A 27,795-nucleotide genomic window follows, 5' to 3' on the forward strand; every position below is an offset into this window, starting at 1 on the left:
AGGGAGCCGGGTTTTTCTGCTTCCAACACCCCCATTAATTCCCAGGTGGTGAGGGCGGGAAGGTGGGATTTGCACCTGATAGGGAGAAGTAGGCGGAGCGCCGGACAGCGTGAGACGAAATTGCCTTCACTTTTCCCGCTCCGGTCCTCTGGAGCGCCGCGCACCACCTCCCCGGAACCTGCGGCTCTCGTGCTGTAGTTCCGGTCGGAAGTACACGGCGACGCACGCTGACATGGCTGCGCCCGTCCTGAGACGTGTTTGGGAACTAGTGAGGCGTGTGGACTTTGCTACGGTCCCGCGGAGACATCGACACAAGAAGAAATGGGTAGGTTCCAGCAGAGGCGCGGCGGGGTGCGGAGCGTGGGAAACAGCCCTTCGGGGGGCGTCTGCTGCCCGTCCACTCGCCACCCTCAGTCGGGTTCGTGGTTACGCCCCTCACTGCTCAGGAAGCCTCAGTCTCTCGGGTCTGTTATGTCACCGCTTCTGTCTCCCCTTCTTATTTTGTCACTCTTCAGCTCTGTATTGATGTGTGTATGACCGCTTGACTCCGCCCCTCTTAGTTACGTCATCACTGTGTCCTCATTTCCGTTATGTCACCTCTTCTCCTTTCCCTTGACCCCTCTCTTCTTCCCACTTCCCTCCCTCCTCCCCTCCCTCCCCTTTTTGTTCACCCCCATCCCATGACCTCTTCTCCCCCTTTTCTCCTTGAACTTCCAACCAGGGAGCCTTCACCCCTCGAGAAATGCTTTAGCGACTTCCCCTTCCCTTCTGGGTCTTCGCCGCCCTGCGGGAGAGGATTCAACCCCTTCCTCACCCTCGAGCTGCCCCTGGCGCCCAGGAAAGGTTACGACTACTCTGCCCAAACCACCGGCCAGTCCCCAAACGCAAGCCAAAGATGCCACAAGCCCCCTCCCCTCAGAGACCCTTACTCCTGCCTCACCGGTGGTGCGGGCATTTCCTCCATGCCTTGTTCGCCCCCTTGCTTGCCTCGACCGGTGGTTACCTCCTCACCCCCGCCACCACCCTGCCCGACCCCACCACTACCCTTGTGCCATGGGAGATGTTCTTTTGAAACCTGTGCTTCCTCTCTGGAAAGGATCTACTGTGGCGGGTCCAGCTTTGCTGGTTCACCCCCTTCCAGCCCCTGTTTTGAGCGGTTCAGCCCTCTAGGGTCACCTCCTCCCCATCCACGGAATACCTACTGCAGCTGGATCAGTTCCCAGAGAACACAGCCTCGCTGCCCTCCCAGCTCTTGCCTTGACCAGCACTCTTACGTCTGTTACTATAGTCCAGTGGCCTCTCCTACCCTCCCTCATCGGCCTCCAGCATCCAACCCGGTGACCTCTCCTCAGCTCACTCATGTATCTTTAGAAACCGCTTCCGCAATTCCACCCTCCCTCGCCCATGGCTCCCAGGGACCTTGTCCCCTCATTTCGCCCCCTCTAACTCGCGGGGCCCTGGGAACTGGCCTCACAGTGACTCCCCTGGTGGCTCACCAGCCCTTGGAGAATAGACCTTTCGTCTCGCCAGCTCTTTCTCATAGGATTTTGGAAACTAGGACAGTGATACCCCCTCTGCTTTCTCACGTGACGTCAGGGAGAAGTGATGACCCTCCTCTTTCCCCAACATCTTCCTTACCTGCTGGCAGCTTTTACCATGCCTGCCTTAAGCCTCCAGATTCTTGTGACCCTAAACCACCAGTTGATCTGGCCATTGAGAAAAATTGTGGCTCCCCATGTTCTCCTCAGGCAGGCGCACCGGGCTCTCCCTACTCACCTGAGGAGGGGTCTTATCATTACTCCCATCTTTCCTCTGAGGACCACATATCTGCCCCTAGGGGTGCTTTCTGTGCCATCCAGCTACCCCCTGGGACTCCTAGTTCTCCTTGTTCAACCCCATCCCAGGCTCCCAGGAAGCCCCACTTTTTGACCTGGGACACGGGTAAGACCACTTACCTCTTGCTAAACCCAGACACCATGGTTCCTATTCCTCCCTATTCCCAGGAACCACCTCCTGCCCCGTGTGCTTATCCTACTCTTTGTGTCCCTTTACCCCAGGGCAAGCAGTTTGTGTGTACACCCCAGTCAGCTACCCAAAGAAGCTACAATGAACCCCCACTGCCTACCCCCGTCTTCCCCCAAGCGAAGTCCCCCAAAGCAGAGTTAAGACAGCCATATCCTGTTTACAGGTGTCGTTCCCTAGTCAACACTGCTGCAAACACCCCTGTTTGCCAGCCGAGGCCCCCTAAGGCCAGCACACCTCCTCCGCCTCCTTGTCCCCCCTCTGGACCTTCTTGTATGGAGCCATCCTTCACAATGCCTTCAAATTCCTGCCCTAGAGAATTTTCCCCAGGGACTACCCCACCTACTGTGGTCTCTAAAACCCTCAAAACCGTCATCCCCACTTGCATTCCTCTCCGTCTTCCTTGTGATCCTCTCTTGCCCAGTAGCTGTGCTAAGAGCAGCCCCCAAAAGCTCCCTAGAGGACCTCCCTGCAATACCCATGTGTACTCTGTGGTGCCTCCCGCCCAGCATGCTTTCCCACTCTCTGGTTCCCTCTGTCACTCTACAGGACTCCCTCGCTGTTACAGACAGCCCACGGTGCCCTCACGTGGCGTGTATAGTACTCCCAAGGCCCCACCCATACTCCATTGCCAGCCTGTGGTACCCCCTTGTTCTACCCATATCTATTCTTTTATCCCTTTGAGAACACCCTTTGACCCCCAGTGTTTACCCATTGGTCCGCGAGCCCGGGCCTGCCCTGCTACTGTTCCATGTGGCCTTCACACCTACTCTGTGGCTCCTCAAGGCCCTCGCAAAGAATCCCCCAAGATCCCCTACAGCTGTCCTATGTCTTCAGCTAAGAGCCCTGGCTGTAGCAGTAATCCTAGCTGTAGTTCAACTATTATCATTAGTGAGTGCCACAGTAGTGACAACCAGAACAAGAATACCAAACAGAACAAAAATGAGAACCACAACAAGAGTATGAAGTATGGCAACAGTCAGACCCGGAGCAAGAGACCTCATCGTAGCACAAGTCGGAGTCAGAGCGGAAGTCCCGATGATAGCACAAGTCGGAGCCGGAGCAACAGTCCTCACCACAAGAAAAACGAGGCTCAGAGCAAGAGTGTTCAGTTGGGGCTGCATGAGAATACTCAGATTAGCAAAGCTCAGGACCAGAGCAAGAGTTCTCACCGCGACCGAAGCCGGAGCATGGGTTCTCGTGGCAAAAATTGGGGCCGGAGTAACAGTCCCCAGCAGAGGAGGAGCCGGAGCAAGAGCCCTCAGCATGGCAAAAATCGGGGCCAGAGCAAGAGTCCTCACCATACAAAACATCATGCCCAGAGCAGGAGTCCCCACCAGGGCAAGAAATGAAGACCAGAGCCACAAATTCTGACCAGCCCAGTAATCCAGGCCAGAGTAAAAGTCGTCATAACAAGACCGCAAGCCATAGAAACATCCTGGCTGTGGCAGGCAACCAGAACCAGCTTACGGACCTCTCTTCTGCAAGCTTTGTTTGCCTTTTAATCTTCAAACCTGACTTTCATCCTTCTGTGCTAACCCCATAGAGTCTTCCTACAAGGCTCTGTTTTGGTTCACACCTCCAGTGAACTCTCCCTTTCCCACCTTCCTGAGTTCTGGGAACTCTCCCCAAACAACCTCCAGCCCTGTGATTCTGAGCATGTGCTGCCAGGCACTGCAGTCCTAAGGTAGGTTATCCTCTTCATCAAATATGTGCGGTTGTTTTTATTGCATCTTACTGAGTACTGCTATTCTTACTTTCACTCGCAGAAGCCAGCAGACATGAATGTGCTTTGGAAAATTTGATTGTTCAGGAGAAAAGGATCTTTTGTCTTTAAGCCTGAAAATATCCCAGGTCTGTAATAGTTTCTTTCCAGTAGACTCTTCAGGAAAATTCTGAGTTCCCATCCTTTAAAACTTCTCTTACGCCTTTAAAACTTCTCTTATCCCTCTCCCCATGAGCCCCATGTTATTTTTAAATAAGTTCTCACGTTTTAAAGAATTATTTATTTATTTGAAAGGCAGTGAGAGCGAGAGAGTAAGAAAGAGAGAGGTTTTCCATTCACTGGTTCACTTCCCAAATGCCCGCAGTAGTCAGGGCAAAGCCAGGAGCCAGGAATGGTTTTCCTGTGGATGGCGGGAACCCAAGTACTTCAACTGTTATCTGCTGCCTCCCAGGATAATCTATATTAGCAAGAAGCTGGATGGAAGGCAGAGGCAGAACCCCATCCCAGGCAATCTGATATGAAATGCGAACAGCCCAAGAGACTGCTTAGCATTAGCCACAGTGCCTGCGCCTGATCTTCATGTTTGTTTTGAGTCCCAGGTTCCTTTTTCTCATGACTCTGAGGTGGTGAAGCCAGCACCTCTCCCATTTTGCTCTCACATTTCTCCTGGAACACAGAGTCAGTGTGCAAAGGCAGGAGCAGGCACTGGCTAGACCCATCAGATTTACTCCCTGGGCCCTACAGTATTGGGGGGCGAAGAAGGGACAGTTCAGCAGTAGGAAACAGAGGCAAGCCTGAGAAGGTCAGTAAGCCTGTACTTTCTTTTTTAGGCTGCTACAGAGCCCAAATTCACTGCCAGCCAATTGGCCCTGCAGAATTTTGACATGACCTACAGTGTGCAGTTTGGGGACCTTTGGCCATCTATCCGTGTCAGTCTCCTGTCAGAGCAGAAGTACGGTGCACTGGTCAATAACTTTGCAGCTCGGGATCATGTGAGTGCCAGCCTGGAGCAGCTGAATGCAAGGGACTTCGTGAATGAAGCCATCACCTCCTGGGAGCTGGAGCCTGAGGGTGGCCAATCTGCAAGTACAACCCCCGCCTCCTGGGCTTGCAGTCCAAACCTTCGATGCTTCACTTTTGCCAGAGGAGATGTCAGTCGCTTCTCTCCAGCCAGGTAAGGTCTAGAGCCATTGCTGGGAGCATCTTGAGTACCTGCTGGAAGTAGACATGATGAGACTTATCCCTGCCATCTATAATAAAGACCATGATATTGCTAACATGATGGTGTGCCTTTTTCTTTTCTTTTCTTTTGTTAATGAAAAGCATAGACAGAGAACAACAGCCAGGGCTGTGTGAGGATAAAGCCAGAAACCTGCATGTCAGAATGTGTCTTGCACGGGGGTGACCTAATTTGAGTCATTAGCAAGAAGTTGGATTGGAAAGAGAGGAATTGGGCCTCAAACCAGGCATTCCAATATGAGTGTGGGCATCCAAAGCAACATTTTAACCTCTGTGTCACATGTCTGCCTCTTGGCCCAGCAGGATGATGTGGTTGTTGTTAAACTGTCACCTGCTGATGCCAGCATTCCATAGGGAATGCTGTGGTCCTGGCTGCTCTTCTTGCTCCCTGCTAATGTGCCTGGAAAACCAGTGGAAAATGGCCCAGGTCCTTGGGCTCCTGTCACAAATGTAGGAGATGTGGATGGAGTTCCAGGCTTCAAGCTTTAGCCTGCCCCAGCCCTGGCCAAAGGGACCATTTAGGGAGTGAACAAGATGGAAGATCTCTCCCTCTCTTTCTGTAACTGTACCTTTCAAATAAATAAATACTTTCTGAGGAAGTGAAAATTAAAACTTGAAACTTGAGCAAGAATTAGAGTTGGTGGCAGGAGAGTGTTGGGGGAAGAAAAGCTAAATATGAAGCTACAGAAGCAGGCAGAAGCCAAATTGTCGAGGTCCTATAAGCCATGTAAAATTTTGAACTTAATAAAGGAAATGAAAGTCCTGAAAAATTATAAGCTGAGGAATGATGTGGTCAGATTTGAGTTTGAGCCAGGAGAGTTTTTTGGGTCTCCCATGTGGATGCAGAGTCCCAAGGCCTTGGGCTGTCCTCTGCTGCTTTCCCAGGCCGCGAGAAGGGAGCTGGATGGGAAGTGGAGCAGCCAGGATATGAACCTGTCCCCATATGGGATCCTGGTGGATGAGAGATGAGGACTTTAGCTACTAGGCTATTGCGCCAGGCTTGATTTGAAAAAAATTTTAAAGGTTTATTTATTTTTATTGGAAAAGCAGGTCAGACTTACTAAGAGAAGGAGAGAGAGAGAAAAATCTTCCAGTGGCCACTGGTTCACTCCCCAAATGGTAATTGCTGGAGCTAAACTGATCTGAAGCTAGCACCTAAGAGCTTCTTCCGGATCTCCCACACGGGTACAGGGTCCCAAGGTGTTGGAACATCCTATACTGTGTTTTTCCAGGCCATAAGCAGGGAGCTGGGTGGGAAGTGGAGCAGTTGGGACACAAACTGGCACCCATATGGGATCCAGGCATTTGCAAGGCGAGGATTTAGCCACAAATCTTAGAGCTCTAGATTTGAATTTTTTGAAACTTAGGTCTAGATAGTGTGTTGGAAGCAGATTAAAAGAGGCCAGAAATAGTTCTATAAATCAGGCAGTTTACAGGTGTGAGGAAAAGCTGCCTACTTGAGAGATGAAGCTGGAAAGGTAAGTGTGTGGGAACCTTCAACGCTAGGAGCTTATAGGTTGGAGAAAAGGGACTTTTCCAGTGGCTCAGGGTTGCTGGCAGGTGACAGGGATTGCCAGGGCTGGGCACCTTTAGGCCATGTGCTATAATGTGCCAAAAACAGTTATCCTAGAGACCCATAAATAGGGTTTCTTTTTTTTTTTTCAAAGATTTATTTATTTTTTATTACAAAGTCAGATATACAGAGAGGAGGAGAGACAGAAAGGAAGATCTTCTGTCCGATGATTCACTCCCCAAGTGACTGCAATGGCCGGTGCTATGCTGATTTGAAGCCGGGAACCAGGAACTAATTCCAGGTCTTCCACACGAGTGCAGGGTCCCAAAGCTTTGGGCCGTCCTCAACTGCTTTCCCAGGCCACAAGCAGGGAGCTGGAGGGGAAGTGGAGCTGCCGGGACCAGAACCAGCGCCCACATGGGATCCTGGCGCGTTCAAGGCGAGGAGTTTAGCTGCTAGGCCACGCCGCCGGGCCCCAAATAGAGTTTCTAAGCAGGTGAACGGTTGTCTTGCACTGTGTTGACAAGTATGGGCTTTGGAATCAGACCCACCTCTGTTTGGATCTCTGTGCTAACTGACAGTGCTCAGGGAGGACCTAAGTTGAGGGAAGTCGGCACAGCACATTGTTGGATGCTGTTGATCCCTCCAATAGAATCTCTATCATGTGTTTGGGTTTCTATCCCATTTTATCTTGATCAGATTCCTGTAAAATTAAAATGATCATAATTTCTCAGTAATTCAGGGTATGGTCCAGGAATCCAGGAACTCCCTGAAATTGTCTGCAACATAAATAAGGAGGGACTCTAGCAGGGACCCAAGTGCTTAAGCCATCACTTGCTTCCTGTTAGGATGCTCATTAGAAGGAGGGTAGATCGGGAGTGAAATGTGAACCAGGGCATTTGAGTAAGGGGTGTGGGTGTTTCAAGTGGCATGGTAACTGCTTTGCCAAATGCCTATCGCTAATTTGTTTTTTCTAGTCTATTTAATTTTCAAAAATCCAAATTTGTCTGGTCAGGTCATTTTTCCTTACAAATGTTGGTAACTTACAGGTTACAGCCCAAATTCTTTAGCTCAGAGAATTTTTTTCTCCTAATGTATTTATTTTTTTTTTTCTTTTAAAAGGTGAAGAGGCAGAGATAGGTATTTTCTGTCCCTTGGTTTGCACCCCAAATACGTGTAACAGCCGGAGCTAAACCAAGCCAAAGCCAGGATCCCAGAACTTTATCTGGGTCTCCCATGTGTGTGGCAGAGATCCAAGTACTTAAACCATCCCTTGCTGCCTCCCACAATGTACTTTAGCAGGAAGCTAGATTAGAAGGAGAGGCCAGAACTTGAACTAGGCGCTTCACCATGGGAAGCGGGCAACCCAAGTGGCCACTTTACTATACCAAATGCCTGCCTGTTACCTTCTTTTCTCATTTAACTAAGGCCTTTTCTTCGTTCATGAGGCCCACCTCAGTTTATCCTGATTAACTCAATTGACAACTCTTCTCTCTGAATCTGGGAAGCACTTTGTTATTTCAATATGTAACCAATTAAAATTGAGTTCATATTATGTGCCAGACACGTTTCAAGTGTTGAGCATGTTATAGCGAATTGAGCAGACAAAATCTTCCCTCGTGGGGTGAACATTCTAATAGAGAATACACACACACACACACACACACACACCCTTATACATATAAAACTGTAAGTACTTTAAAGAAAAATTGGGGCAGGTGTTTGGTACTGTGGTAAGGGCACTGCTGAGGACATCTGTTTGCCATATTGAAGTGTTCAGTTGGGAGTCTCAGTTCGACTCCCAGCTCCAGCTTCCTGCCAGTGTGCACCCTGGGAGGCAATAGGTGATGATTCAAGTACTTGGATCCCTGACACCTGTGTGGGAGGCTGGGCTTTAGTTCCCAGCAGCTGACTTCAGCATGGCCCAGACCTGACTGTTGTGGACAATTGTGGGCTGCCTCTCACAATATGGATTAGCAGGAAGCTGGAATAGGAAGCAGAGCTGGGATTTGAACCCAGGCGCTCTGGTATGGGAGGTAGGCCCCCCAAGCAGCTTCTTAACCACTGCACCAAATGCCTGCCTCTGACCGTGTTTTCAGAGGATCACTGCTACTACTGTGTAGATGAATGAGTAAGTAGAATAAGTGAGTATGGGTTTGAGAAGTGAGTTTTTGCTGAGTGGAGCTCACGGGCTCCTTAATAACAGACTTGGAGAGCTTGACTCCATCGCACTCTGTCTTGCAATTTGACTGTAACTTGTTTTCTCTTCCAGACTTGGCAGCCAGGGCGTCCTGGACTACTACCTGATGGATGCTGCTTCTTTGCTGCCTGTCCTGGCCCTTGGCTTGCAGCCTGGAGACACTGTACTTGACCTGTGTGCAGCCCCTGGAGGAAAGACACTAGCATTACTTCAGACTGGCTGTTGCCGTAAGTCAGGGTGGTGGGGCCTTGGGCAGGGAGGACACCTCACCTTACCTAGTGAGGGTCATACAATATAATGGGTCCCAAGATCAGAGTTAGGAGGGTAGATAGTGCTTGCTTATTATCAGAATTTCTTTTCATTGTGTTTGAAAGGCACAGAGACAGAAATCTGTCCTCTGGTTCACTTTCGAAATGGCTGGGACAGACTGAAGCAGGAACACAATACTCCATCTGGCTCTGCCGTGTGGGTCCCAGGGGCCCAGGTGCTTGAACCGTCTGTTGTCTTCATGGGTTCACATTAGCAGGAATCTGTTAGCTAGTTTGCACAGTTTGAGTTAGCCTCTAGGCTCAGGGTAGATCCATGGGTGATTCAGGCAGGTCTGAGCCTCCTGGAAGGCCAGACAAGGAGAGAAGATCCTGATGTGGACTTAATGAGTTCAGTGCCAGAGAGTCCAGCATGTATGCTGTGCTGGTCAGAATGAACACATCAGCAGGGAGCTGTGTGAGTGTTAGGTTTCCTTGGAGGAGGAAGAACAGGGCATGGGAGAAGTAATTGAGAGTTGCTCTCCTGGGGTATGCTGAATTCCCAGCCCTTCACTTTCGTTCGTGTGCCTCTCCCAGATGACTGATTCTTTGATCTCAGAAACACAGAATTCCATCGCCAGAAAGGAAGTTAAAGTTTACTAGTCTAACCCTCATATTTTGTGGAGGGAACACTATGTTCTGGAGAGAATAAATAGCTTGAGTCTTCCAAGAGTTGGAAGTAAAGCCAGAACCAGAAGGCCTTTCCCTTTTTCAGTTCAGATCTTCCTGAATATTCTCCTAAAGCAGAAGAAACACCCAATTTTTACTCCGAATTATCTCAAATATGGGTACATTTACAGCCACTCCTATTGGATAAGGTATATACTATAATTCTTCACCACAGTTCCCATCCTGCCTTGTCATTCCTTTACTCTGAATCTAGATATCAACTATAATTTATTCTGAAGCTTTCAATTATGTTTCCTTGTAGTCGAGCTAAGAACACAGTGGATTATCTCTTGAATTCATGTTGATCAAAAAAGAGAAAATAAGGGGTAAGCATTTGGCCTAATAATTAAGAAGACAGCATCCCATAGTGGAGTTTCTAGCTTCAATTCCTGGCTCCAGTTCCTGCTTCCAGCTTCCGGCTTCCTTCCAGCCAGTGCAGACCCTGGGAGGCAGCAGTGTTGCCTCAAGTACTTAGATCCCTGCTACCTACATGGGAAACCAGGATTGAATTCTTGACTTTGGCCTGCTCCAGCTCTGGCTGTTGCAGTCATTTGAGCTGAACCAAACGACATGAATCAGGAGATGTGCTCTACCTCTCTGCTTCTTGATTAATTTTTTAAGATTTATTTATTTTGGGTCCACCGCCATAGCCTAGTGGCTAAAGCCCTTGCCTTGCATGTGCCGGGATCCCATATGGGCGCTAGTTCGAATCCTGGCAGTCCTGCTTCCCATCCAGCTCCATACTTGTGCCCTGGGAAAACAGTAGAGGACGGCCCAAAGCCTTGGGACCTTGCACCTGTGTGGGAGACCTGGAAGAAGCTCCTGGCTCCTGGCTTCAGATGGGCTCAGCTCTGACCCTTGTGGCCACTTGGGGAGTGAGTCAGCAGAGGGAAGTGATTTATTAATTTTTATTGGAAAATCAGAAACACAGGAAGAGAGACAGAGGAATATCTTCTGTTCGCTACACACTCCCCAAGTGGCCACAATGGCTGGAGCTGAGCTTTCCCAAAGCCAGGAGCTGGGAGCCAGGAGCCTCTTCTAGGTCTCCCATGCAGGTACAGGGTCTCAAAGCCTGTCCTCGACTGCTTTCCCAGGCCACAAGCAGGGAGGTGGATGGAAAGCGGGGCCTTTGGGACACGAACCAGCACCCATATGGAATCCCGGTGGGTGCAAGGTGAGAACTTTAGCCATTGGGCCCTTGAATAAATTTTTTAAAAAGAGGGAACACAAGGGCCCAACATGGTAGCCTAGTGGCTAAAGTCCTTGCCTTACAAGTGCTGGGATCCTATATGGGTACCAGTTTGCATCTTGGTTGCTCCACTTCCCTTCTAGCTCCCTACTTGTGGCCTGGGAAAGCAGTCGAGGAGAGCTCAAAGTCTTAGGACCTTGAACCCACGTGAGAGATCTGGAAGAAGTTCCTGGCTTCAGATTGGCTCAGCTCTAGCCATTGAGGCCACTTGGGGAGTGAAACACTAGATGGAAGATCTTTCTCTCTAGCTCTTATCTCCTCTGTAAAATCTGACTTTCCAATAAAAAAAAAAATCTTAAAAAAAAAGAAAGAACATGAAAGGTAGTTGATAAATCAGAATAAAGGTTGATTACATACAATCGAAAACCCAACAAAGTAGTTTAAAGAAGAAGCAGTTATCTGTTCTTAAGTGAAGCAGAGGTAAAGAAGTCTGGCCTAGGATGGAGCCTCCAAAATTATTAGGAGCTTGGTTTCCTTTTTTTTTTTTAAAGATTTATTTATTTTTTTTGGAAAGACAGACGTACAAAGAGAAGGAGAGACAGAAAGGAAGATCTAACATCCGTTGGTTTACTCCCCAAGTGGCTACAACAGCTGGAGCCGAGCCAATCCGAAGCCAGGAGCCAGGAGCTTCTTCCGGGTCTCCCACATGGGTTCAGGGTCCCAAGGCTTTGGACCATCCTTGACTGCTTTCCCAGGCCACAAACAGGGAGCTGGATGGGAAGCGGGGCTGTGCGATTAGAACTGGCGTCCATATGGGATCTCGGTGCATTCAAGGTGAGGACTTTAACTGCTACGCTATTGCTCCAGGTCATTGATTTCCTTTATTACAATCTTTTTTATTGCCAGCGTCATCCTCAAGATTGCCTCATGATCTAAGACAGCTGCTGGAACTGCAGTCATAACATTTACATTTGAAACAAAAGGAAAGTTGAGCGAAAGAGGCTTTTCTCATCTGCTACTTCTGTCTTGTTGTTGTTAACTTTTTTAAAAAAAATTATTTATTTTTATTGGAAAGGCAGATTTACAAAGAAGAGAGACAGAAAGAAAGATGTTCCCGTCTGCTGGTTCACTCCCCAGGTAGTCACAATGGCCAGAGCTGAGCTGATCTGAAGCCAGGAGCCAGCAACCTCTTCTGGGTCTCCCACGCTGGTGCAGGGTCCCAAGGCTCTGGGCCATCCTCGACTGCTTTCCCAGACCACAAGCAGGGAGCTGGATGGGAAGTGGAGCAGCCAGGACACAAATGCATTGCCCATATGGGATCCTGGTGACTATGAGGATTTAGTCATTAGCCTACTGCGCCAGGCCCTTTTTTGTTTTGTTAACTTTTAAAATATCTTTATTTGAGAGATGAAGAAAAAGAGCCAGAAAGAGAGAGCTGTGATCCATTGACTCACTTCCCAAGTGCCTGCAGTGACTAGGACTAAGCCAGAGGTAAAATGAGGAGCCAGAATCTCGCTTGAGCCATTACCACCACTCAGTGGGGTCTGCATCCATAGGAAGCTGGAGGCAGGAACCAGAGCTGGGTAGCGACTGTGGATACTCCAGTGTGTGATGCAAGTGTCTCAGCTGCTGCTTAGACACCTACTCCTGTGTCAACTCTTCAGAAACGTTTTTCAAAAGGCACACGCAATGCTTATTACTACTTGTTTTAATCCTTTAATGTTATTTTACTTTGTTTTTAATGTTAACTTTTTCCAAATATTTATTTATTTATTTGAAAGTTGGAATTAGAGGGAGAGACAGAGAGAGACCTTCTGTGTACTGGGTCACGTGCTAGATGGATATAGTAGCCAGCTCTGAGCCAGGCTGAAGATGGGAGTCAGGGGCTTCTTCCAGGACTCCCATGTGAATAGCAGGTACTCAAACACTTGAGCCATCGTCTGCTGCTTTTCCTGGGCCATTAGGAGGGAGTCAGATCAGAAGTGGAGCAGCTAGGACATGAACTCATGTCGGTATGGGATGCCGGCATCACAGGTTAGCAGCTTTACTTGCTACACCTATAACTTATTAATCAAAACTTAGTCATAGGGGCTGGCACTGTGGCTTAGCAAGTTAAGCTTCTGACTGCCGCACCAGAGTCCCATATAGGCAAACTGTTCAGGTCTTAGCTGCTCCATTTCAGATCCAGCTCCCAGCTTATGATCTGGGAAAGCAGAGGAGGATTTTCCAAGTCCTTGCTGGGCCCCTACATCTATGTGGGAGACATGGAAAAAGCTCCCGGCTTTAGATCTGCTTAGCTCTGGATGTAGTAGGCATTTGAAGAGTGAACCAGTGGATGGAAAAGTCTCTATCTCGCCCTCTCTCGGTAACTGTGCCTTTCAAAGAAAAAATAACATAAATCTTAAAAAAAAAACTTAGTCATATAGTCATACTTTTTTTTACAAAAGAAGGCTGGGAAATGTAGTCTTTTGGGGCACATTGCCCTTTCCTAATGAAATTTGGTTCTATTACTAAGGAATAAGAAGTAAATAACTTTTTTTTTAAAGATTTATTTATTTTTATTACAAAGTCAGATATACAGAGAGGAGGAGAGACAGAGAGGAAGATCTTCCATCCGATGATTCACTCCCCAAGTGACTGCAACGGCTGGTGCTGTGCCGATCCGAAGCCAGTAACCTGGAACTTCCGGGTCTCCCACGTGGGTGCAGGGTCCCAAAGCTTTGGGCCATCCTCGACTGCTTTCCCAAGCCAGAAGCAGGGAGCTGGATGGGAAATGGAGCTGCCGGGATTAGAACCGGAGCCCACATGGGATCCCAGGGCTTTCAAGGCAAGGACTTTAGCCACTAGGCCACACCGCCGGGCCCGTAAATAACTTTTAATATCTAAAGATGAAGAGAGCCACATGATATGATTCAAGAATTGTAAGAGATGGGACTTGTGTGGTGGCTCAGTAGGCTAATCCTCCACCTGCAACCACCAGCATACCATGTGGGTGCCGGTTCTAGTCCCAGATGCTTCACTTCTGATCCAGCTTCCTGCTTGTGGCCTAAGAAAGCAACAGAGGATAACCCAGATCCTTGGCCTCCTGCACCCACATGGGAGAAAAAGCTTCTGGCTCCTGGCTTCTGATCAGCTCAACTCTGGCTATTGTGGCTATTTGGGGAGTAAATCAGTGGATGAAAGACCTGTCTTGTCTCTATCACTCTATCTCTCAGATAAATCAGTACATCTTAAAAGGGAAGAATAGTAGGGGAGAGCATATTTCTTAAGAAATATTGTTACCTGATCTGCTTCATTTATTTTTTTTCAAAGATGTTTATTTGGGCCCGGTGCGATAGCATAGCGGTTGAAGTCCTCACCTTGAACGCACTGGGATCCCATATACACACAGGTTCAAGTCCCGGCAGCCCTACTTCCCATCTAGCTCCCTGCCTGTGGCCTGGGGAAAGCAATCAAGCACAGCCCAAAGCTTTAAAAAAGAAAAAAGATGTTTATTTATTTGAAAGGCAGAGATACAGAGACAGAGAGCTCTTCCATCTGCTGTTTCACTCCCCAAATGGCTACAATGACCAATGCTGGGCTGATGCAAAACCAAGAACCAGGAGTTTTATCCAGATCTTCCACATGGGTGCAGGAACTCAAGGACTTGAGCCATCTTCTGCTGCTTTCCTAGGCCATTAGCAGGGAGCTGGATCAAAAGTGGAGCAGCCAGGACTTGAATCAGTGCCCGTATGGGAAGCTGGCATACTAGACAGCGACGTTGCCTGCTGTTCTACAGCACCGACCCCTGATTTATTTTCTTAGCCTTTCTGGCCCATGTAGGTGTTTGCCTTTGCAACAGCCACTCCAGGATTACTGGTACTGTGCCATGTACATAGCAAAAATCCCTACTCTTTTAATCTGCATTGATTGCCTTGCCTGAGAATTGGTCTGTCAGCGCCATTGCTGGTGGGGATGTTCACTGGACCATGGCCTCTGAATTATCTTTATTTCCTTAGGGCATCTTGCTGCCAATGATCTCTCCACTTCCAGGACAGGCAGACTACAGAACGTCCTTCACAGCTATGTACCTCAAGGTGTCAGGGATGTAGTTCGAGTCACCTCATGGGATGGCAGGAAGTGGGGAGAACTGGAGGGAGACACCTATGACCGGGTGAGTGATTCCTGATTTGAGACATCTGTTGAACTAAGTCTAGCCTCCTCTCCTGACCCCAGGCCCTGAATGGGTAGGATCCAGACCCTGCATTTGAACATGTAGGCTGTTTCTAGAGCTGATCAGAAGTAAAAACCCAACCTGCAGTGTTGTCAGTTCAATTTACATCACTGGTTGATACCCTCATTTGTGATAGTTGGTGGGGGAAAATGTATTAGGCTTATTCTATTTTTCTATTTCTCAAGTCACATGGTTACTCAGAAACCCTTGTAAAGGGGGTGGGCATTTGGCACAGCAGCACAAGTTGCCATTGGGATGCCTGCATCCCATATCAGAGTGTCTGGTTTGAGTCCAGTCAGTGTACCTAAGTCCCTGCCGTTCACTTGGGAGACTCAGATGGAATTCTTTGGCCTGGGCCAGCCCAGCCTTGGGTGCTGAGGAGTGAACTATAGATAGAAAATTAATCTCTTTCTCTACCTTTAAAATAAAATAAAAATAAATTAAAAATTTAAAAATCTCATGAAAGTATGAATACATTCAATTTTATTTATTTATGAATATTAATATAGCACATGATACAAAATTCAGAAGATACAGAGTGTCCAATGAAAGGCAAATTTTCCTTTTCCTTTTTGTTTTTATTGGAAAGGCTGATTTACAGAGAGAAGGAGAGACAGTGAGAAAGATCTTCTATACACTTGTCTACTCCCCAAATGGCTGCAATGGCTGGTGCTGAGTTGATGCAAAGCCAGGAGCCAGAAGCTTCTTCCAGGTCTCCTTGGCACCCATATGCGATGCTATTGCTTGCATTATTAGCCTGTTGAGCCACCGTGCTGGCCTCTCCTTTTACTCCAATAAATAGCAGTCTGCTTCCCCTCTCTACAGATAAACACTGTGTCTATTTTTTTCTGTATTATTTGAAATAGATCGTTTACAAATATAGATAGGTGTGTGTGTGTACTTTTAAAAAAATTCTTTAAGATTTTTATTCATTTATTTTAAAAATGAATGAATTAAATTTTTAAAAATTGTATTCATTTGATAGGCAGAGATAAACAAATAAATAAATAGTTCTTACCCACTGATTCACTCCTCAAAAACCTGCAACAGGTGAGACCAAGCTGAGATCAAAGATCTGGTGAGGTGGGTAGGAACCCTGGGCCATCACTGCTGCCTCCAAGGGTCTGCAGGTAGCAGCTTTTCTGATACAGAAGCAGGTATCTTAACTGCTAAGCCAAACATCTAGATGCTCCCTGTCTCTCTTTTTTTTTTTTTTAAGATTTATTTTATTTTTTTATTACAAAGTCAGATATACTGAGAGGAGGAGAGATAGAGAGGAAGTGGAGCTGCCGGGATTAGAACCAGCGGCCATATGGGATCAAGGCGAGGACCTTAGCCACTAGGCCACTCTGTCAAGCCCTCTTCCTGTCTCTTAATAGGAGTGTTAGGTGCTGGCATTCTGTTGCAGTCAATTAAAGTATCACTTACCGTGCTGTCAGCCATATTGGAGTAGTGGGAAAGCAACAGGCATATTTGCAGAACATTAGCAGACGCCAGTGTAGGAAATACAGAAGGAATTTGTGGCTCCTGGCTTTGGCCTAACCCGAACCTGACTGCTGTGGTTATTTGGGGGAATGAACTAGCAGAGGTAAGACTCTCTTTCTTGCAAATAACTAAATCTTTTTTTTTTTTTAAAGATTTATTCAGTTTATTGCAAAGTCAGATATACAGAGAGGAGGAGAGACAGAGAGGAAGATCTTCCGTCCGATGATTCACTCCCCAACTGACTGCAACAGCCGGTGCTGCGCCGATCCAAAGCCAGGAACCAGGAACCTCCTCCGGGTCTCCCACGTGGGTGCAGGGCCCCAATGCATTGGGCCGTCCTTGATTGCTTTCCCAGGCCACAAGCAGGGAGCTGGATGGGAAGTGGAGCTGCCGGGACCAGAACCGGCGCCCATATGGGATCCTGGTGCGTTCAAGGCGAGGACTTTAGCCGCCAGGCCACGCTGCCAGGCCCGCAAATAACTAAATCTTAAAGATAGGAGTGGTAGTATATTTACTATTCTAAACATTTTTTTTTCATTTAATTATGTACCATGGAGTTTCATCCTCATTAATTTTTCTTGTATTTTTGAAATATAACTGCTGGATAATAGTTTGTATCCATTAAAGATTTTGATGAGGAGGGAAAAGGGCACCATGATGGCTCAATTGGCTAATCTTCCATCTGCAAGGGCCGACATCCCATGTGGGTACTGGTTCTTGACCTGGCTGCTCCATTTCCCATCCAGCTCCCTGCTTATGGTCTGGGAAAGCAGTAGAGGATAGCCCAAACCTTGGAACCCTGTACCCATGTAGGAGACTCAGAAGAAACTCGTGGCTCCTGGCTTCAGATCTGTTCAGCTCCATCCATTGCAACCATTTGGGTAGTGAAACAGCAGTCAGAAGTCTCTTTCTGTCTGTAAATCTGCCTTTCCAATAAGGATGAATAAATCTTTAAAAAGAAGATTTTGACAGGGATTGCTGAATTATGGAATTTAAATTTCATGAGGTCCGCATTGTAGTGGTGTGGGTTGTGGCAGCCACATCTCAGAGCACCAATTTAACTCTCTGCTGCTGCTCCACTTCTTATGCAGCTCCCTGCTGATGAACCTAGGAGAGCAGCAGATGACCCAAATGCTTGGGCTCTTGTACCCAGGCCCCTAGATTTAACCTGGCCTAGTTCTGACCATTTCAGCCATTTGGGGAATGAACCAGTGGGCAGATCTTTCTGCCCCTCTCTCTGTCTTCAAAATAAATAAAATAAATCATAAAAAACAACAACAAAAATGTTTCACTTCTATTGGTAATCATTTAGTACATCTTTTCCTATATTTTGCCAACATAGCTGCTGTTAGCTTTTTGCCAAACTGGTGGTATGTAATTTACATTCCATCCAGCCATTGTGGCCATTTGGGGAGTGAACCAGCAGGTGGAGAATCTTTCTGTCTTTCCTCTTGCTGTGAATCTGACTTTCTAAAAAAAAAAAATAAGTAAATAAAAAGAAAGAAAATATTGAAAAAGGTGCTGGCACACAGGTTAAGCCACTCTCTATGACACTAGCATCCTGTATGGGTCCCGGTTCAAGTCCCTATGCTCGTTTTTTGCTTGTGTTTGTGGTTTTTTTTTTTTTTTAAAGATTTATTCAGTTTATTACAAAGTCAGATATACAGAGAGGAGGAGAGATAGAGAGGAAGATCTTCCGTCCGATGATTCACTCCCCAAGTGAGTTGCAACGGGCCAGTGTGTGCCGATCCGAAGCCGGGAACCAGGAACCTCTTCCGGGTCTCCCACATGGGTGCAGTGTCCCAATGCATTGGGCCGTCCTGGACTGCTTTCCCAGGTCACAAGCAGGGAGCTGGATGGGAAGCGGAGCTGCTGGGATTAGAACCGGTGCCCATATGGGACCCCGGGGCTTTCAAAGCGAGGACTTTAGCCGCTAGGCCACACCGCCGGGCCCAGTTTTTGTTTTTTTTTTTTAAGACTTATAGATTTTTATCTTAAAGGCAGAGTTACAGAGAGAGAGAAGAGACAGAGATATCTTGCATCCATGGGTCACTTTCCCAGTGACTGCAGTGGCCAGAGCTGTACCTATCCAAAGTCAGGAACCAGGATTCTCTTCCTGTCTCTGCGTGGGTGCAGGAGCCTGAGGACTTGAGCCATCTTGCTCTGCCCTCCCAGGTCAGTAGTAGGAAGCTAGACAGAACTGTAACCAGCATTTACCTGAGAGGCTTCATTTGGTAAAGCACTTAATTTGCTAAGCCATGGCTGCTCTGCTTCTGACTCAGCTTCTGACTCAGCTCCCTGTTCATGGTCTGGGAAAATAGCAGAAGATGGCCCAGGTGTTTGGGCTCCTGGCTTCAGCTTGGCCGAGCCATCACCTTTGCAGGCATTTGGGGAGAGAATCAGTGAATGGAAGATCTCTGTCTCTCCTGCTCTCTCTGTAACTCTACCTTTCAAGTAAATAAAAATGAATCTTTTTTTTTTCTTCTTGTTTGTTCTAAAGAAATTGATTGATCCAAGTTTATAGAATCTTGGGTTGGCTTGAAAGACCTATTTAGCTTCCTGGACTTGAAAGCAGCTGAACCCCCGACAGAGCTTTACTGTCACCCTGACTAGTGTCTGTATTTGCCTCTTGCTGATCTTAGCAGGCTGCTTGTGTTAGGAAGTGTAATAAGAAAAAGGAAGACAAAACACTGAGAGCTCTGAGATAGGAACCATGCTTTTTATAGGTGGGACAAAGGGGGTCCAGCAGACTCTAAGAGAATACAGGAGCCTGAAGCAGGCTGTAAATAGGTGCATTTAAATGGTGTCTATTTGTTTTATGAGTGTGGGAGAGCAACTTTTGGTCTGGGCTGTTTGGGTGAAGGCTGTGAGGCTGGGGAGCTGAATTGTCTTCCCAGAAGGCAAACAAGGCCATTTCTCTGAGAAAGGCAGGAGGCGGCCATGCAAGGAGGAGGAGACTGTGACTAGCCTATTCAGGGCAGGAAACACAGATGTTCTGTGTTGGAGGGGTGGATGCCTTGCAGAGGGAAAATAACAGCTTTATATCCCCCAACTTGTGAGCTGGGATAATCCTACCCTGCAGGATGACTGTGAGATTTCACTAAGTGTATCAAAGGAAGGTGCTGGGTGAAGTACCTGGCTGCAATTAGGCAGCTGGTCGTCGTCCTCAATCAGTCTGTGCTTGCTCCTGTTTACAGAGACTCACTGAAATGCTGTTGTTTGACACTTCTGGTATTAGAAAGTTTTTCCTCTTGCTGAGTTCAAATCTGTAGATTGCATGATATAAGAGTACAAGGATTCTGCAGGCAGACTGCCTGGATTATCAACCAGAGAAGTTTGCTGAGTTGCTTAAAACCTTTCAGTTAAGCTTCATCTTCATCTGTAAAATGAATTTATTAGTAATGCCAATTCTATAGGTGACGAATGAGTAAGAATGCATTTAATAGTGAGCTTTTAGAGTCACAATGAAGATGCCAGTTAAGATTCTCACATATCATATTGAAATACTTAGGCTGTACTTACCTGGCAGGGGAGATACCATGATCACGAAGGTGGTTTTCCCAGGGTGAGGCTTATCCATTGCACTCCGGATGTGCTGACCCCTACGATTTCCCCAGATGTGGGAAACTCGACTGCATAATTTATGGTAGTGGGGGACTGCGTTCGTGCTCTCCACTGTTAAAATTTAAAAAAAAAAGAAATACTTAGGCTTGCTACTTGGAGTCTTGGCTCTAGTATCCTGCTAATGTAGACCCTAAGAGGTGATGGCAATGACTCAAATAATTGTGTTCCTGCCACCTAAAAGGGAAGCTTAGTTTGAGTTTCCTTCTCCTAGCTTCAGTTCCAGACATTTTGGGGCATTTGTGGAGTCAACCAGTGGATGGCAGCACTCTCCCTCTGTCTCAAAAAAACCACAAAACCACAAACAAAAACAGAAGTTCATTTTTTTGTGTTTATCATAATGCTTGAAATACAGCAAGCTTCAATACTACCACAACCTTATCATTTTCACTTTTTACATTCATTGATAATAGGACTTTTTAAAAAAAGATTTATTTTACTTTATTACAAAGTCAGATATACAGAGAGGAGACACAGAAGAAGATCTTCCGTCTGATGATTCACTCCCCAAGTGAGCCGCAACGGCCGGTGCGTGCCGATCCGAAGCCAGGAACCAGGAACCTCTTCCGGGTCTCCCACGTGGGTGCAGGGCCCCAATGCCTTGGGCCGTCCTTGACTGCTTTCCCAGGCCACAGGCAGGGAGCTGGGTGGGAAGTGGAACTGCCGGGATTAGATCCGGCGTCCATATGGGATCCCGGTGCGTTCAAGGCGAGGACTTTAGCCGCTAGGCCACACCGCTGGGCCTGATAATATGACTTTTGGCACAGTGTAAAACAGTGCCTCTCATCTGATTTGGCAGTGTTTCAGACATTTCAAAACAAACTTGACTGTCTTGAAGATGTTTGTCATTTATTTGTTGACCGAATCGTGTAGATCCCAACCATGAAGACTCCCAGACCTTCACCACAAACTATTAATACGAGCAACAAGGACTATATCCCAACTGCCAAGGAGGCCACAGGGAATTGGATGCCCTCGGAGGCCGAGTACTCTGAGGTCACCCACCCTCAACCGGAGCTTCCGCAGGGGATGGAAGAAGTCGAAACACTACCGTGCAGAAACCAACGTCATCGGAAAGACAACCAGAAGCCCTGAGCAGTCCACAGAAACAGAAGAACAATAAATGTCCTTCGGGACTAGGGAGGAGAGCTTTCTCTGGTCCGAGCCTGGCTCCACCTCTGGACCCCCGCCCTCCCTCGCAATGACCATCGGGATCGCTTCAAAACCCCTCACAGCAAACAATCATACAAACTAAAAAAAAAAAACCTAAAATAAATAGACAAACAACAGAAAGTAGAGCTTGAAATCTAACAAGAAAGAGCTGGCATGGATTGGCTCATGCCTCGCTGGGTGGGACACAAAGATTAGTTACTCCTCACCATGGTGTTGAGGATTTTCCTGCACACCCCCCCCCAAAACAAAACAAAACAAAACAAAACAAAACAAAACAAAACAAAACAAAATGTTCTGCACCTTAAATGTTGACAAATATCTTGTTAGAGTTACAAGCCAGTCTAGATTATCCTAAAATCTGCCAAGATCAGCAAAATTATACTTCAACACAACAAATGGCTAAATACTAAAATGAAATAGACATGAGACAGCTGAATGGTACCTTATAGCCATTTTAAGGTATATAGCAGCCGGTCCGGTCCTGTATATAAACTAAAATTGAGGTGTCAATGAGCTAATCATAGGTTGTGGTTAAGAACTTGGTTTTTTTTTTTTTTTTAACATACTGGTTACTCAAAACCACGTCAATTCCATAATATTGCAAATTGCTGTTGATGTTATATTGGGACTCTTAATTGATTGTGATGATATTCTACCAGCTCTAACTTCGGACCAGAAATGGTCTCCCCAAGAAACTGTTCAACCCATCTGGACAATAAGTAGCTGGACTCTATGCTTGGTATATGTTTGCAAGGAAAGAATCTTGATGGAATTTGAACTGTAATACTGCATCAAGGTGGAGGAATCCACCAGGGGGGAGGGGAGGGGGAGGGGTGGGGGAATTCCCAGAGCCTATGAAACTGTCACATAATGCAAAATAATTAATAAAAAAAATGCCAATGTGTTAGACAAATATTAACTACTTTGGAGCAAAGAAGAAAGCTGCCTCAGGGCTCCAGACACTCTAGGTCAATCCTTGCTCCAATTCCACTTGTCCGTCAGCTGCAGAAAGGACAAGGCCCATGGGCTCTTCGTGTTCGTGGTCAAACACTGCCCTTGCCACCTGCCGCCTGCCTCCAGTTTTCTTTCTTTGTGAGTTTTTTTTTTTTTTGAGAGTTCATTTACTTTAAATAATGTGCATTTGAACACATTTCTATGTTTTCATATACTAGAAGAAGCCATGTGTGTTCAAGACAGGCACCCAAGACTGAGCTCTGGTCACCACCCTGGCAGCACTGGCTGCTTAGGGCTGACGGCCATGCGTGCTGGGCTGGACCCTGCTTGGTGCAGGCACCTGTGCTGCACCTGATGTGAAATAGTGAGGCTTCCCTGTCTCCCTAAGTGCAGTGCAGCAGAGCATCTTCTCCTTTCTCCCGTGGCTGAGCTCCGCATTTCCCACGATGGACAATATTGAATCAGAAACAAGGATCTGTTGGAATCAAGATACTCACATGAGTTGCCGTTGATTTATATTCACCTGAAATCGCCTAACTTTGCTCTTTACATGTGCCAGGGATCAGGAATCCAGCTGTGCTCAGTATCCTTTGCAACCATTTTCCCAAGAATTCTAGCCTTTCCTGAGGACACTGACAAGGAATAGGGAAAGAATCTATAGACTCTGTCTCCTTTCTGGGTTGTGGAAACTCCCAAAGCTTTGCTTTATTTGCTTCGCTTTTCTGTTTCTTTCCTTCCTCCCTTTTTTCCTCTCTCCCTCCCTCCCTTGAGATTTATTTATTTTTGTTGGAAAGACAGATTTACAGAGAGAAAGATCCTCCATCTGCTGGTTCATTCCCCAAATGGCCACAGTGGCCAGAGCTGAGCTCTGATCTGAATCCAGGAGCTAAGAGCTTCTTCCAGGTCTCCAATGCACGTACAGGGTCTCAAGGCTTTGGGCCATCCTCCATTGCTTTCCCAGGCAACAGATAGAGAACTGGATGGGAAGTGGAGCAGCCAGCACACATGAACCAGCACCCATGTGAGATCCTGGACTTATAAGGGGAGGATTAACCAATTGAGCCATCACATTGGACCCATTTTCTCTCCCTCCCTTTCTTTTTTTTTTTTTTTTCCCTCCCTTTCTTTTTAAAGACGTTTATTTTAAAGGCAGAGCTTACAGAGAGATCAATTTTCCATTTGCTTGTTCACTCCCTGATTGGCAGCAATGGCTGGAGCTGGTCTTCCATCCTCCCATGTGGGTGGCAGGGAAACGGATGGGTCATCTTCTGTTGCTTTCTTAGGTGAGCAACAGCTAACGCAGGGAGCTGGATCACAAGTAGAGCGATTGGGACTCAAACTGGTGCCCATATGGATGCTGGTAGCAGCTTAACACTACATTTTCTTTGCAACACCAACCCTAGCTTTCTTTTTTTTGTGCATTGCAGTTAGTTATACATTTACTCATTTGCTTATATTTAGCTTTGTTGAATCATTTCTTTCTGTGTCTTTTTTCATGTTGCACAGACTTGAATTTCTCTCTGATCCAGTTTGTAAATTTTACTTTCTTAGTTACTTAGTTATTGCCACTGAAAATTTTGATCTCATTTATGTTGTTTTACTGTATTGATTTGCTATGCTTCTTTTACTGTGTGGTTTCTGTTCTTGGCTCTTTTTTTTTAATTTATTTTTAAAATACTTGTATATTTTTGTTGGAAAGGCAGATTTACACAGAGAAGGAGAGACAGAGACAAAGAGATCTTCCATCCAATAGTTCACTCCCTGAATGACTGCAACAGCCAGAGCTGAGCTGATCTGAAGCCAGGAGCCAGGAGTATCCTCACAGCCTCCTGCATGGCTGCAGGGATCCAGAGACTCAATCCATCCTCCACCGTTTTTCCAAGCCATAAGCAGGGAGCTGGATCTGAAGTAGAACATCCAGGAGATGAACTGGAGCCCATATGGGATAGCCAGCCCTTGCTGGTAGAGGATTAGCTAACTGAGCCGTTGCACTGGGCCTGCAGATGTGATTTTGAAACCCCTTCCTGAGTAGTTAAAAATTCTCAAGAAAACACATTATTTTTGTCCATAGTTAAACAGATACATTTGATACATTCTTTTGTTGTCTCCTTTTGAAGATGCTGAATAGTACGTGCTGCATCACTACAGTCCCTTGTTGTCTTCTTTTTGGGTCAGGTTTTCTTTCCCAGTTCACTCTGGCTAAACAGGAATCTCGTTGAGGACTTTCCAGTATGTTTCTTTCCCAATTCCCTACTTTAAGTGGTCCAAGGTCCTGTTTTCTATCCTGGCCTTTAGGTACTTAAGGATTTGTGGAAAAAAAAAAAAAAGATGGAAGTCATTGACTTCAGCTTCTGTTTGCCTTCCTGGATTCGTGCTCCCATTCATTGTATTACTTTTTATTGATTAGCCGATTGATTGCTTCTAAGGGTTTTCTTTAATTTTTGTAAGTTTTATATTTTAGAGTATTTTTTTTTGAAGATTTACTTGTTTGAAAGTCAGTTATATAGAGAGAGGAGAGTATCTTCTATCTGCTGACTCACTCTCAAAATGACCACAACATTTGGGACTGGGCCAGGCTGAACCACGATCAGGAGATTCTTCCAGGTCTCCCATGTGGGTGTAGGGTTCCAAGGACCTGGAACATCCTCTACAGCTTTCCCAGGCACATTAGCAGTGAGCAGGATTGGAAGTGGAGCATCTGGAATTCAATCTAGAACCTATATGGGATGCCAACACTGCAGACCATGGATTAACCTGTACCATAGCTCCAGCTCCAAAAGCACTTTTTTTAAGATTTATTTATTTTTATTGGAAAGGCGACAACAGAGAGGAGGAGAGACAGAGAGGAAGATCTTCCATCTGATGATTCACTCCCCAAGTGACTGCAATGGTTGGTGCTGCGCCAATCCAAAGCCAGGCCAGAAACTTTCTCCAGGTCTCCTATGCAGGTGCAGGATCCCAAGGCTTTGGGCCGGCCTCGACTGCTTTCCCAGGCCACAAGCAGGGAGCTGGATGGGAAGTGAAGTTGCCAGGATTAGAACCATTGCCTATATGGGATCCCAGTGCATGCAAGGCGAGGTCTTTAGCTGCTAGGCCACGCCGCCGGGCCCAAAAGAGAAATCTTGGGGTTCAGTCCCCAAATGGCTGCAATGGCTGGAGCTGGACCAGTCTGAACCTAGGAGCTTCTTCTCGGTCTGCCGTGTAGGTACAGGGGTCCAAGGATTTGGACCAACCTCTGCTGCTTTCTCTGGCCATAAGCACGGAGCTGGATGGGAAGTGGAGCAGCTCGGATACAAACCCGTACCCATATGGGGTACCAGCCTGCTAGCACTGTAGGCAGAGGCTCAGTGTGATATGCCACTGCCTCCACTTCCACCTAAGATTTGGAATATATATTTTGGCCAGCCTTTTTAGGTATTTTATGTTACAGTGTTTTTTAGGATATCTAGTTTGCTATGTTGTTGGAAATAGATGATATAATTTCTTCTCTGTTGTTATTTCAAGAACATTCCAGTGACTCTTCTCTAGGCATCCCCATTTAGTTAACATCTCTTTTTCCTATAAAGGTTAGCCCCATAATAGTTCTAAAGATATGACCTAACCAGAATACAAAGTGGTCATTAATTTTTCTTACTCTGTATGCCCTATATCAACTTCTGCAGCCTTGGAATACATGAGAATATTGAACATTGGTTCATTATTAATTTACTTGGAGTTTCTGCTTAACTAAAAATTTACAGATCTTTTCCAAACATGATTTTTCTGTTTTGAAACATAAATATAGGACTGTTATAAAAGCTTTTGTCTTTTTGTCTCTGATGCCTGGTATAAAGTAGGCTGTTGGTAAGTAAATGAATAACTTTACAACTATCACTAAAATATTCCCATGTTGGATCTGACACTGTTATTAAATCATTTTGAATCTGGTTCCTGTCACTCGGTATACTGGCTACCCTGTTGGCATGCAATGCCTGTGAGTCTGATGTTTGCATTTAGATAGCTAAAGACAGATCCCTGAAGCACTAGAGACTTCTTTATAGGTTGATACCAATTTTTAAGTGGTGTTTATATGAATAGTCCTGAGTATTGCCTTCCTCATTATTTCCCAGTCTGAGAAGCTATGTCAGGTTCCCTGTGATGGAAGCACAGGTGGGGCGAGTACACCACCAAACCTCCCAGGCCAGAGGCCTCAAACAGCCCACCTATAAGGAGCTTTAACACTTTACCCTGTAACATTCTGGGCAGGTACTGGTGGATGTGCCCTGTACCACTGACCGCCACTCCCTTCATGAGGAAGAGAACAACATCTTTAAGCGATCAAGGAAGAGGGAACGGCAGATGTTGCCCATGCTGCAAATGCAGCTTCTTGCGTGAGTGACCAATTTATTAAACCTCAGAACTTTGTGCCAGGGTGTTCTTGGGGTCTAGTTACGGGGGGGGGGGATGGGCATGGGGGGCTCTAGAGTTGGAAGCCCTTATGAAGATGATTGACTATAGAGTGATATTATGACTGGGGATCTTCTCAGAAGAGAGAGACATGACAGGGTGATCCCTCTATGGAACATAGAATCGTAGATACCAGGATGGGTTACACAGATTCACTTCTACTAATTTGTCCTCAGCACCAACGAGCAGAAAATATTTGAAAAACAGCCACTAAGATCAAAACATTAGGGCTAGGAAAGGACTTAGTCTGTAGAATCAGGATTTAATCTAGACTAGAATCCCATGAGTTAGTTTGGAGCTATCTGCCATGAGAGTACTTTTCAGGCGTGTCATTGTGGGAGGAACTTGAGGGCAGTCTTCCCCAGTTCTTCATCTCTTGGTAGACTCCCCTGTTAGTGTTTCTACCATATATTACTTATCCACTGTTGGGAAGCTCACTAGTCATTGCTTTTCTCCCTTTTTGTTTCAGGGCTGGACTCCTTGCCACTAAGCCAGGAGGCTATGTGGTCTATTCCACCTGCTCACTGTCACACCTACAGAATGAGTACGTGGTACAAGGTACCATGGAACTCCTGGCCAACCAATACAGCATCAAGGTTCAGGTGGAAGACTTGACCCACTTTAGAAAGCATTTCGTGGAAACTTTCTATTTCTTCCCATCTTGCCAGGTTGGGGAGCTGGTAATACCAAACCTTATGGCCAATTTTGGGCCTATGTATTTCTGCAAGATGCGTAGGCTGACATAGCATCACCCTGTACCTGGAGTAGAAGGACAAAAGGTGTACTCTGCTGGAGGCATTGGAACTGAGGCAGAGATGCACTGCTGTCTCCATGCAGATAGTTTTCAGCAGAAGTCGGAGTTTTTCTGTCCTGCTGTTCCATTGTGGAGCACCAGCAGGTTTCTGACTTACACATTCCCCTCCCCCTTCTCCTGGCCTGTGCTGAGTTCCTGCCTCAGAGGGGCTTGGAAGGAGGAGGGTCATACTTTAAGCTGTAAACTCAGGAAGAAGCATTCAGTCAATAAAATTGTTGAAATTTCA

The 27,795-nt window shown here is 46.5% G+C and overlaps 1 protein-coding gene and 1 non-coding gene across 3 annotated transcripts; both read left to right on the plus strand.

The window, feature by feature from the left end:
• The first annotated feature begins 10 nt into the window (after positions 1–10).
• NSUN4 (NOP2/Sun RNA methyltransferase 4) lies at positions 11–27,795 on the plus strand. 2 transcript variants are annotated; one of them, XM_012931057.2, is made up of 7 exons: positions 259–325; positions 3,792–3,876; positions 4,579–4,922; positions 8,773–8,927; positions 14,862–15,016; positions 26,555–26,679; positions 27,225–27,795. In XM_012931057.2, exons 2-7 carry the CDS (start codon positions 3,808–3,810, stop codon positions 27,499–27,501), a joined length of 1,125 nt encoding a protein of 374 aa, XP_012786511.2. In that variant the 5' UTR covers positions 259–325; positions 3,792–3,807; the 3' UTR covers positions 27,502–27,795. The 2 variants fall into 2 exon arrangements, with proteins under 2 accessions (XP_004599481.2, XP_012786511.2); XM_004599424.3 differs by lacking the exon at positions 3,792–3,876 and having other exon boundaries at positions 11–325.
• LOC118758778 (U1 spliceosomal RNA) lies at positions 20,076–20,239 on the plus strand. The gene has a single exon (XR_004995858.2). It is a non-coding gene; the product is annotated as a U1 spliceosomal RNA (small nuclear RNA).

The sequence above is a fragment of the Ochotona princeps genome, chromosome 2, assembly GCF_030435755.1.
Source record: "Ochotona princeps isolate mOchPri1 chromosome 2, mOchPri1.hap1, whole genome shotgun sequence".
In the NCBI taxonomy this organism is placed as follows: domain Eukaryota; kingdom Metazoa; phylum Chordata; class Mammalia; order Lagomorpha; family Ochotonidae; genus Ochotona; species Ochotona princeps.

What these genes read in the sequence shown, in the direction of transcription:
- NSUN4 (XM_004599424.3), top strand. Translation starts at nt 233, where the DNA reads ATGGCTGCGCCCGTCCTGAGACGTGTTTGGGAACTAGTGAGGCGTGTG. An exon ending in AGGGAGACACCTATGACCGG is followed by an intron (nt 15,017 to 26,554) that starts GTGAGTGATTCC and finishes CATTCTGGGCAG; the next exon opens with GTACTGGTGGATGTGCCCTG. An exon ending in CTGCAAATGCAGCTTCTTGC is followed by an intron (nt 26,680 to 27,224) that starts GTGAGTGACCAA and finishes TTTTTGTTTCAG; the next exon opens with GGCTGGACTCCTTGCCACTA.